The 11,189-nt window shown below is 46.5% G+C and overlaps 1 protein-coding gene and 1 long non-coding RNA gene across 4 annotated transcripts in view; one reads left to right on the forward strand and one right to left on the reverse strand.

Moving 5' to 3' along the window:
- Positions 1-4,354, reverse strand: part of Mosmo (modulator of smoothened) — a 58,596-nt gene extending 54,242 nt beyond the window's left edge. For both annotated transcript variants that reach the window (XM_085841353.1, XM_021167230.3), the window contains exon 1: positions 4,242-4,354. In XM_085841353.1, coding sequence (XP_085697479.1) covers positions 4,242-4,347 — 106 coding nt within the window. In that variant the 5' untranslated portion in view covers positions 4,348-4,354. The remainder of the gene's footprint in view (positions 1-4,241) is intronic.
- A 215-nt stretch (positions 4,355-4,569) lies between these two features.
- LOC147002863 (uncharacterized) lies at positions 4,570-8,714 on the forward strand. 2 transcript variants are annotated; one of them, XR_015047817.1, is made up of 3 exons: positions 4,570-4,926; positions 5,470-5,718; positions 6,883-8,714. It is a non-coding gene; the product is annotated as an uncharacterized LOC147002863 (long non-coding RNA). The 2 variants fall into 2 exon arrangements; XR_015047818.1 differs by having other exon boundaries at positions 4,570-4,798.
- The last annotated feature ends 2,475 nt before the right edge of the window (positions 8,715-11,189 follow it).

Raw genomic sequence — 11,189 nt, forward strand, 5'->3', positions numbered from 1 at the left:
GCATGAAACAGCTCTGTAACGTCATTCCTGAATGAGCTAGCCTTCTAAGGACTTGTTCTGTTGGTCCGCTGGGGTGACTTTAGAAAAAGACGTGGTCTGATTAGCAGGAGAGCAGAAGCCTTGAGACCATGTTCTCTGGTTTAGAAAGTATCCGTAATATTTCTTCGTGAGTCTTTTGAGTCTTTCTCCTATAAAATATATCCAGAGTGGGCGACACCTGAAGGACAGCCTACATTTAGACAGGTCAGAGGGAAACAGTGGCGCTTGCCTGGCTGGCTTCTTGCCAGTGTCTATCTTGTTGCTGTTGCTGCCATAGGAAGTCAACTTCTAGGCCTTCCAGGTCTTCAGAGCCAGACTGGGGTTGCTGAAGCATCTAGTCCTGACTGAGCAGTTACCAGATTCTCAGCCTCTCTAACATGTAGATAGCCACTGATGAACACCCAGTCCTTATCAACTGTTAAGTCAGTCTAGAAAATATCTCTTATAGTGCATATATACATAAAATCAGTTCTTCCCAGAACCTTGACTCATGTAATGAGCTCAGGGCAAGCCTGAAGTAGACTCTGTCTCAAAAAACAGAAACAGTAGCAGGGACAAGGGTATTAGTGTCTGCTCCCCACTTCAAGCACCAACATCCCATCCAAACAGATAGAAGAATGCAAGCATCTTCAGGAGCAGATGCAGCTGCCTGTTCTTACACACCCACAGTAGAGGCTCTGATCAGATGTAAGGGACAAGCTCTTTTATACACCTAAAAAAAGGAGGTTTGGGGAAATGCAGCCCCTTCAAAGAGAGCACTAGGCCAGGCTGTTTAGAGTGGTCACTGAGACCCTTGCTGTGGAGGGACAATGCCCCCATCTAGAGGTCTGAAATAGCTTAATGGTTGATCAGACTCAAACTAACAGCTTTTTTTTTTTTTTTTTTGGTTGCAAAAAAGTTTGCTTCTTCAGGGACAAGAGAAAAGAGCGACACTGAGGTTAAGCAATGTCTATGAAGCCAAAAGCCAACATTCGAGACTGAAACTCAAATCTGCTCTTTTCCTAATCTATAATCTGGCAAAACTCAAAGCCCTAATGAGTTTACTTTAAACCTCATTTAAGACAAATGAAAACTGTGGCTAGCATTCCAAGGAAAAGATTCCTTTCTAGGACTCAATCTAGAAGCTCTACACCACAGCCCCAACAACATTTTCTTAAAAGGAACCCTCGTCACCATGACTCTCACATACCATATACAACAGAGAGACACAGGGAGATGGAGAAATGACAAGTTTACATCAGCCAAACACATGAAGCCAAAGGAATCACAGCAAGTAGCTGGAGTCTCTGGACTCGAGATAGCACACAGCACTACATAACTGATACTGCTGTTAATGCTGAGTCCACCAGGCAGCAAGAGTCTGCCCTCAACAGGGCAGACTTATATAACTGTCATTATATCCTCCCAGCATGGAGCATTCCTGGTTGTCCTAATGGACACTGCTAAGGGTCCTTTAGATGCGCTTTCCCCAGGCACTTTCCCTCGCAAGCAAGAGGTTTCATTGCATCTACAGAAGCTTGTGCATAAACCACGGCTATCAGAACAAACGCAGCAAAGATTCTTACAGCCAGGTAAAAATACACAGACTGTACCTTTTCTGTATTGGGACCAATTCAGCAAAAACAAACTTAAAGTGGTCCAAAGTGTGGTGTGGTCCCTACTCTCTGGCAACAAGCTGATACGTTTATCAGCTGGGGTTCTGGTGTTTGACGAAGAGGCTGAGGAGCACCAAGGCTGAAAAACACAGCAAGAGGAACAATGCAGAAGTGACAGAAAACACAAAGCATGAAGGAAGATGTTTAGCTCTGTCTAAGCTCTGGGATGATATTCTTGATGTTTACATATTTCCAAGAACATCTAATGAAGTCCTGTCACTTCCCACAGTAAAAGTTTAAGGCTTACTGCACAACAGCAATATGACAGTTACTTATTTATACTAAGTATTCAGTGCTGAGAATGCCAGGGACCATTCTTTATGCTCCCCATGGATTAATGCGGAGAGCCATCACTAGAAGCCAAGGAGGTGTCTAATGTCCTTATTTTACAGAGGCAAAAACAGACACAGGGAGGCTAAGGGACTCGGATGTGAACCCTGGCTCCTTCCTCAGTTCACTACATTGGTTTTCTAACTACACCGTGCAGATTACATTAGTTCTAAGAGTTCTGCTGTCTTTTTAGATGTATTTTTAAAAATCATTTAAAATTTGCAATAAAGGGCCTGGAGAGATGGCTTGGTAGTTCAAAGGGCTGGCTACTCTTCCATAAGACTGTGACCTGATCCCCAGCACCCACATGGTGGTTCACAGCATCTGTTACTTCAGAACCTCTTCAGGCCTCTTCCAGTTCCAGACATGCACAGGGTACATAGACATGTATGTAGGAAAACCCACAGACGTAAGTAAAATCGACGCTGAAAATGACTGCACTAAAACACCACCATCAAAATGCCAATAGACTGAACACAAGGAAGGGAAACGGTGGAGAGCCTTGCTACCCACAAGGTCCCTCCTGAGACCCTGGAGTGTGAGCTCACGAGTGACCAGTCCTCCCATTCCACATCCTACTTGTGCTCCTTGTGATTCTCTCACTGATTTGAGAGATGTAACTATTTTTACTTTTGATTATTTACTTCGTATAAGTATTGTTGATGTTTTCTTTCCAAGGGCATTTAGAAAGCTCACTATCTATTCACTGTCCCTATTTAGAAAATTCACCAGTGTCAAAGGATCAGTGGGGCAGGAAGGTTGTCACACTGTACAGCCACAGCCACCACGCACAGAGCCGGACAATGTGCCTACCGGTCGCACTCTCTCTGCAGCTGCTTCCCTTTCTCAGACAGTTTCCCTTTCTGCAAACTTCAGGTTACTGTCCCTTTCCTGTCTTTGCCAACTCACAGGCAAAGACTTCAACTCCAAATCTGAGTGCTGTACTTATTCTCCTCTTGCTTTCTCTCCAGTGGCCTTTGCAACATCAGCACTGGAAGGCTGCACCGTTCTGCTCTTATATAATGTACAGTAGCACTTCCCTTCCCCGAGCTGCCTTGCCTTGCTCGTGGGCATTCCAGCCACTACCTACAGGGATTCCACCAAAAGATCTTTTTCCAATAAGGATCTCTCTACTCAACAGTGCGAACCTTTGCTCCTAAGCATGTGATACTTAGAAAGTCTCACAAAGGAGTCGCTACACATACAGTCAGAGTAAAAACAACGGTGGTAATGAACTGAATGTCTGTTCACACACATAGTCAAGTACACTGTCTGGAGTCAGCAACACTTTTAGAAACAGCCCACAGGTATTACCAAACTCCACATGATTCCCAAACTCTCTTTTTATGTGTTACAATTAACAGCTCTGCTAAAACTCTACAGCCAAGACAAGTGGAATTCTTCAGTGTTATGTTAATAACCAGTACATCTGGCAGCATGATTTTGTGTTACTAGGTCTAGGTTAGAGAGGAAGAAGAAAGCAACAAATGTCCCAGCTACCGTTTTGTTTTGTTTTGTTTTAAGAGCTAAAAATATTGCTGGATAAATTGAGAACCCTATGCGGCACTTAAGAAGTTTGACAGCACAGCGATACATTTTATAACAAATCATTTGAAGGGTCCCCACTCCTCATTCCCCTTCACCTTCGCTGAACAAGCAGTTCAAATACAAGACTGTTCCTTAATTCTGAGCAGTTCTCCTGACAGCTGTGTACATTAATTAAAGGTTTGGTCTCGCAGGTCTAGGTGAGAAAGAGAGAAGCAAGGGAGGGCTGGAGCTGAGAATCCTGCCAGCGCATTCACCTGGGATACCCTTCGGAAAGATGCCCGCCTCTTTCTTGAGGACACCCCCCACACACACACCCGCCTCCAGCACCAACGTTCCAGCAGGCACTGCCGCTGGGGCTGCCAGCGACTCTAATGTGTTATTTAATTTTCTAACTACTATTAAGATATCTCCAGCGCGCGCGTGTGTGCGTGAGATGCGCTGGAATGAAAGATGCTCCATAAAATGAAGTTTATTATTAGTATTATTATAGCCACCACCACCCCCAGGCCTAAAATAAAGCAAAGACTATAACCACAGACACTTCAAAGGGGAAAGGGGGAGCCACGGCAAACAGCCTCCGCCAGCCCCCCCACCCCGGCGCCGACCTTTAACCCTCGGGACCGCAGACCCGGGAGACGGTCACCCTCCCGGCCCGCGCACGCCGCTCACCCGCCGACTCCCCGGTGTTGATCCAGTCCGGGTTGGCGATGCTGGCGATGGCGAAGATATCGGCGGCCAGAAAGAGACATCCTGAGATGATGGTCAGTTTATCCATCGCCCCGCCCCGCTCCCCCCACCCCCCACCGCAGGGCAGGCCGCGGCCTCACTCCTCGCGCCCCATGGGCCGCCGGGCCCCGGGGTCCCCGCGCCGCCGCCCTCGGCCCTCGGCCCTCGGCCCGCGCCGCGCGCTCGCGCCCTCCGCGCCGGGACCCACAGCCGCCGCCCGCCCCGGAACTGCTCGGCCCGCCCGCCCCTCACCCGGAAGCGAAACCGTGCGCCGGCCGGCGGCGCCCAGGGCTGCCCTGCAGAGCCTTCCCGCGGGGGCGTGGGCTCAGCCCGGCGCTGGGGGCTGCTACGGTGGTTCGGGTCGGAGACCCCTGAGATCTTAAAGATTTGTCCTGTGGGGATTAGGTAGACTGTTCCAGAGACAAGGAAACAGTCACTGGGGAGAGAGAAAGTGGATTGTCAGGTTCAGGGACCTGCAGAACGGCCCGTGTGACTAGAGAGTGAGTGGTAGGAGAAAAGGTGGCAGAGGCCAGAGGTGGCATTCGGGGTGGGCACGCGCCTACGAATCCCACCTCTCGGGAAGCGGAAGCTGGAAAGACACCAGTTCCATGACAACCTAGGCTAAACAGTGAGATTCTGTCTTTAAATTCACCAAATGTGTATTTGGATTTTGTTCCAGATGCAATGGGAAGGAACTGGAGGGTTTTCGACCAGGATAGTGACATGACCTTATTTGGTTTGTGAAGATCTATGGTATAAATAGATTATAATGGGGGGGGGGGGGGAGGAAGGGCAGCGAATGTAGGGACACCAGAAATGGCCCCGCAGTCTAAGACAGAGAATTGTGGTTTTTAGTTATGGTAGTCAAGAAAGAGAAAAATGAGCAGATGTGTGTGTTTTGCAGACAGAAGGAAGAACTTGCTGATAACAGAAAGCGATGAAGAATAACCTGAAACGCTTGTTAGTTTGCCCCTACCAGGTGTTTAGTGATATTTACAGAGTAAGGGTGTGGGAAGAGCCTTAGATTTAGTGCAGAAACAGGAAACAATAATATGAATTGTTACAATAACGGGATTTGTCTACGATATTGCTACCCCCTGGAGGTTTCCTTCCACCGTGGCTCTCTGCTAAATCACCATTAACCCTGACTTTATATCCATCTCTTTCTCAGCACTCCATAGAGCAAATGGAGATGATTTTTCTGCTTAAGTACCACCTAAGCTATCTCTAGAAAGACCCAGAAGAGCGACTTTTGTCTCTATTTTTGGGATGCCTACATGTCCACAAAACCCAGCAGGTTTCAAATTCCACCAAATCCAGCATCCTTGCATAATGGGCACCAGTGCCACCACGTAGATTGGGGAAAATGGAGTTGATTGCTGGTCTAAAGACTTTTCAACCCAAACACTGGTCTCTTGGGGCAAGTATATTTTTTTTAAGTGCATATTTAATTACATAATTTATTTTTCCTCTGCCATCGACACTGACTCGGGTAATTCATGTTTCCTGGGGATCCAGATAGAATGCCTGTCAGTTGCTGCAGTAGCTCTTCCCTTTCTTGTTCTAAGGGGAAGTTCTAAGGAGCCATAGTTTTGGCTTCTTTTTTTGTTTGTTTGTTTTTTGTTTGTTTGTTTATAGTTTTGGGTTTTTTGTTTGTTTGTTTGTTTGTTTGTTTTTTCAAGACAGGATATAGCCCTGGCTGTCCTGGAACTCACTTTGTAGACCAGGCTGGCCTGGAACTCAGAAATCCGCCTGCCTGTGCCTTGCCTCCCAAGTGCTGGGATTAAAGGCGTGCGACACCACCGCCAGGCTTAGTTTTGGCTTATCTGCTGCTTTGATTGTCCAGAGTAAAAGGAGCTGTAACTATACAGAGAGGATTCCTGACTAATACTCATTGATGTTCATAACTGATCAAGGCCAAAGGTTGGAACCGTTTGTGACTGTTTTAACTCCAGCTCTGTGGGATGACGCTACTTTAATTCTTGAGTTTGAAAAAAAGAAGTATAAATTCTTCCTTTTAACCCAACGGTATTTACCAGGACATCTTGAAGTATATGTATTCTTCTGTTCAAGATTCTAGACCTCTGATTAACATGTGTGTGTGTGCATGTGTGTACATGTGTGTGTATGTATTCGTGTGTGCTTGCATGGGTGTGTATGAGTGTATGTGTGTTAGAAGGATTAAAAAACATCCTTCTCCATCCTTCTCCAGTGGTTTCACATTATTGTAGATAACAGTGATTCACCTGGTCTTTTCCTACAAGTAAGACAGGCATAGTAATTAGGAGGCAAGCACAGTGCTCAGAGTTCCCACCACTTCCCATTTTAGCCGCACGCTCTGTTTGTCTCCAATAGCGCTGATAATTCAGCGTTCCATGTCTCTGTGGTAACAGGACAACACAGCTCCCTTCTCTACAGCTCTACCTAGATTTTAACAGAAGCAAAACTGAGGGGCAATGAGGGGGTGGGGTGGGGGGAGAGCAAAAGGATGCAAAAGTATGTGCTAATTCCAGCCCTGCTGCTAACTTGAACTGAGAAATGCATGTCCTTGCTTTAAGCCTCTTTTTCCTCTCCTCCTGAACAGACTTTGTGTGCAGCAGAGGTATCTCATCACTCACCTGAGTAAACAGCTGGGATCTTTCTATTCGGAGATGAGCCACCATGCTCCTTACGGTGGAGAGTCCTTGGAGACCCGGAAGATCATAGATGGCCCCCAGGAGGGCTCTGTGCTGGCAGTCTAAAGACAGAAATAGCCATACGGTGGCTGTTAAAGGGATGAGACTGTGGCGTGCTTTCTTGTGATAGATGGTAGGACTCAGCTCGGAAGAGGCTGACTCCAGATGGGACTTCAGGGAAAACGGGCAGAAACCGTGCCATTACTCTGCACTTGAAGGAGCATCTTTGCCCTGACAGGATAATGAACATACTTCCTCTCTCCGTCAGGTTTACTGCGTGGGCCGAGAGAGCGGTAGTAGCTATGTTGCATATTTGTGCCTGGGATTCTTAGGGTGGGAGAAGACAAAAGTCAAATCCAGAGGTAAGCTTACACCCAGGGATCAAATGGCAATTTGTCTGGTAGGTTGGTTCTCTCGGAACTGTCTCCAAGATGAAAAGTTATTGATCGGTGGTGTGTAGGACATTTATTAGGGAGCTCTTTTAGGACCAATTCCTGTGGGGAAAAGGAAGGAAGTGGAATTAATCCGAAGTCAGCTGCAGACCCAGGAGGTTTTGACAGACTGATAGAGAGCTCTCAAGCTAGGGTGGGTGTTTTGAGTTCTGTCAGGACAAAGGGACTAAGTCTTCTAGTACTGACTAGGTATTAGGTGCTAGCTACCCCAGGAAGTGGGCATTGTCTTGGGGGAAAGCAGCGTATTCAGCCAAGGCTGGTTCATCAAGAAGACGACAGCAGAGGGCTGGGAGATGGCTGGGAGATGGCTCGGTCAGTAAGGTGCTTGCTGTACAAGCAGGAGGTCTTGCTTGGAACCCACATGAGCCCAGACACAGTGCCTATGACCCCCCCTGCTGGGGAAATAGAGACAGGAGGATCCCTGTAGCCTGCTGACCAGATAGATAGTCTACACAAGTAAGGAAATGTGTGCCTACACACAAATGCCCTTAAAAGACTTCTATCAGATCATTCAACCTATACCCCTCCCCATAGCTGGGGACCAGTCCCTCTGCCCTGAGGGAGCACCTGTATTACAAAGTGCATCTTGTAGTTTATTCTGTAACTTGGTTGTCAAGAAGTGTGTAACCTGGTCATCATAAAGTGTTTTGGGTTTTGGGTATGAGGTTTCCTCAGTGTAGCATTGACTGTCATGAAACTTGCTCTGTAGACCAGGCTGGGCTTGAGCTCAGAGACCCACCTGCCTCTGCCTCTTGAGTGTTGGGGTCATTTAAAGGCGAGTGCCACCACCCTGGCCTTTTGACAGGATCTTAGGTAGACCAGGCTGGTATGCAATTTATACCCTGCCTCTGTCTTCCAAGAGCTGGGATGGCAGGTATGTGGTACCATGTCTGCCTAGTAAATTTTCAATTCCTCGACATCTTCTAATAAAGTTGACTACAGGAAAAAGAACCACGTTGGTCCAGTGATTTGAATTCCCTTCATATCACCCATTCTTGGGACAGGCTTACCTGGATTTGATGAAACACTCCTACTGTAATGAGATGCAAGCCAGAGAGATGGCTCAGTAGAAATGTGCTTGCTTATGGGTCCTGAGGACCTGAGTTCAATGCTTAGGATCAGCATGGTCGAAGGAAAGAACCAACTCCTCTGACCTCTACATCCTGACCAGGGCACATGCATGCTCATCTACACATGTCCATGTATACACACATAAATGTAATAAATCCTTTTATGAAATATAGCACTGGTTGGCCCAAATTTCACTGTGTAGACAAGACTAGCCTTAAATTCACAAACACACATGCTTTTGCCTCCTGAACACTAGAATTAAAGATGTGTGCCTTCAGGAGCTGGAGAGATGGCTCAGCGGTTAAGAACACTGACTGCTCTTCTGAAGGTCCTGAGTTCAAATCCCAGCAACCACGTGGTGGCTCACAACCATCTGTAATGAGATCTGATGCCCTCTTCTGGTGTGTCTGAAGACAGCTATGGTGTACTTATATATAATAGTAAAAAATAAATCTTAAAACAACAACAAAAAGATGTGTACCTACATATCAAACCAAGAAAATTTTTTTGTAAAGCATATAGAAGGCTGGGTATGGGGATACATGCCTGCAGTCCTTGTCTTTGGTAGGCTGAGGCAGGGGGACCACAAGTTCTTAGAGCAACCTGGGCAGCACAGAGAGACTGTCTCAAAAAAGAAACAAAAAGCTTATTTCTTTTTATGGCTTAGTGCTCAATTTTGACTTGCTTCTTTTTGGGTCTGCAAGCATCTCCTGCAGGACCTGGGTGGCCCTCTTACTGGATGAGGGCACTGCCATCTTGAGGCAAATTGGAGCCTCTCATCACATTCCTCCCACTCACCTACAATCCCTCTTAACCTGTTGTCAGAACCTCTCATGTGACTTACGTGCTGGGTAGCTTAGACCCTCATTTCTAGCTTTCAGGTTGCAGTTGTCACCCATGTCCTGTAAGACAGGCCTGTGATGCTCAGATGTTAGCTTAGTGCCAAGCACTGCTCCCTGTCCCTGTGGCAGCCATTTGCTGTTTTTTTCTAGGGATTGCTACTGCTGACGACTCATGGCCCAGTGAATGTTTTATTTTGTGTCCAGGATCCATGCTAGTGCGTTTCCTTCCTCTGTTATACCATACCATTTATAAAGAAATATTTTGAATTTCATAGTTTTCCCATCCCCAAAACTCCCTAAGTTCTCCTAAGGATTGGTCATCATTCCACTGGGTGGTCCAGATCCCGAATCGTTTCTTAGCATCTATACTCCAGGTTATCTCTAGCTCTTGATGCTGTGGGTTGGGTTCTCTAGAAAAGAGGTTGAGTTACAAGGAGTTATTAGAGAATGCTGTTGGTCCCCACATCTCTGGGTGGAGATAGAAAAGAAACAAGACTGAGCAGAGAAATCAGAGACTATAGGGTATCCATGGCAGGGCCACAGCTAGGCTTGCTGGGAGCCCTGTGTTAACCCTGCACTGCCACTAGCTGCTCTAGGGACATGGGGTCCTGAGCAAAAGGCCTTCGGGCAGCAGCAGGAGATGGAGGAGAAGGTTATTTAGCTCTGAAAGCACAGCTCTTGAATTTTGTATCACACATTTCTCTTAGTCAGGGCAACCCTAGTATCCACTCTAAAGCATTTTTCTACACGAGAAGGAAAGATCACTGATGGGAATTATTCCCACATTTCTAATCACTCTCTCCTGGCAGGAAGATGGAGGTAAAGGGTGCACTTTGTGACAAAATATACTTGGCACCTGCATGGATTCCAGCCAAACTGGAAGAAGAAAAAGGTGGTCTATCAGAGGAGATGCAGCAGGAGGTTCCCTTTGCACAAAACCCTGCAGGAAGGGGTATAGCCAATGAAAATCCGTCCTGGTTTATTGTTTGGGCAGAGTTGAGAAACAGAAGACTAAGCTGAGACCTACCCAGGCTCACCCTAAAAGTCTTGGCACAGCACCGGACTTTCAATCGGTGTTCGATAACCATTTGTTACAGGACTCAGTGCCCTGGGGCAAGGTGGTTAATTTATTTTCCTCCGTCAGAGTAGTGATCCACTTCATTATACTATTTTATCTTCTAAAATTTGTTTTCCATAATCTGTACTTTCCTAAAATTCTTTCCTTCATCTATGTTAAAAATACAATTTCCAAGCTGGTCAATGCTGGCACAAGCTTCTAATCCAGCACTTTAGAGACAGAGGCAGGTGGATCTCTAGGAGTTTGAGTTTCAGGACAGCCAATGATACATTAAAACAAAACAAAACAAAACAAAACAAAACAAAACAAAACAAAACAAAACAAAACCATGTCTCAAAGAAGAAGAGGGGGAGGAAGAGGAGAGGAAGGAGGAAGAGGAAGAAGAGGAGGGCAGAAGGAGAGAAAGAAAAGTTCTAGCCAGGCAGTGGTGTCTTGTGCCTTTAACCCCAGCATTTGGCAGGCAGAGGCAGTAGAGGCCAGCCTGGTCTACAGAGTGAGTTCCAGGACAGCCAGGGCTACACAGATTACACACAGTCTTGCGGGGAGTGGGGGATTAAAAAAAAAAAAGGAAATTCAGTTTCCAGGAGGGTAAAGTTTCTGTCCATCTCATCTACTTTCCTGTCCTCAGCATAACCGCAAGCCACACTGTGGCTTCCAGTGGATTTTTGTTGTATGAGTGAATTGTGGGGGAGGAGGAATTATTTTTAGGAAATGAAAGGAAGCAATAATCTGTCTCTAATAGTGACTCACTGTTTTCAGGCCATTCTTGGCCC

This window comes from Mus caroli, unplaced genomic scaffold, assembly GCF_978045245.1.
Source record: "Mus caroli unplaced genomic scaffold, Mus_caroli_1 scaffold_8, whole genome shotgun sequence".
NCBI lineage: Eukaryota > Metazoa > Chordata > Mammalia > Rodentia > Muridae > Mus > Mus caroli.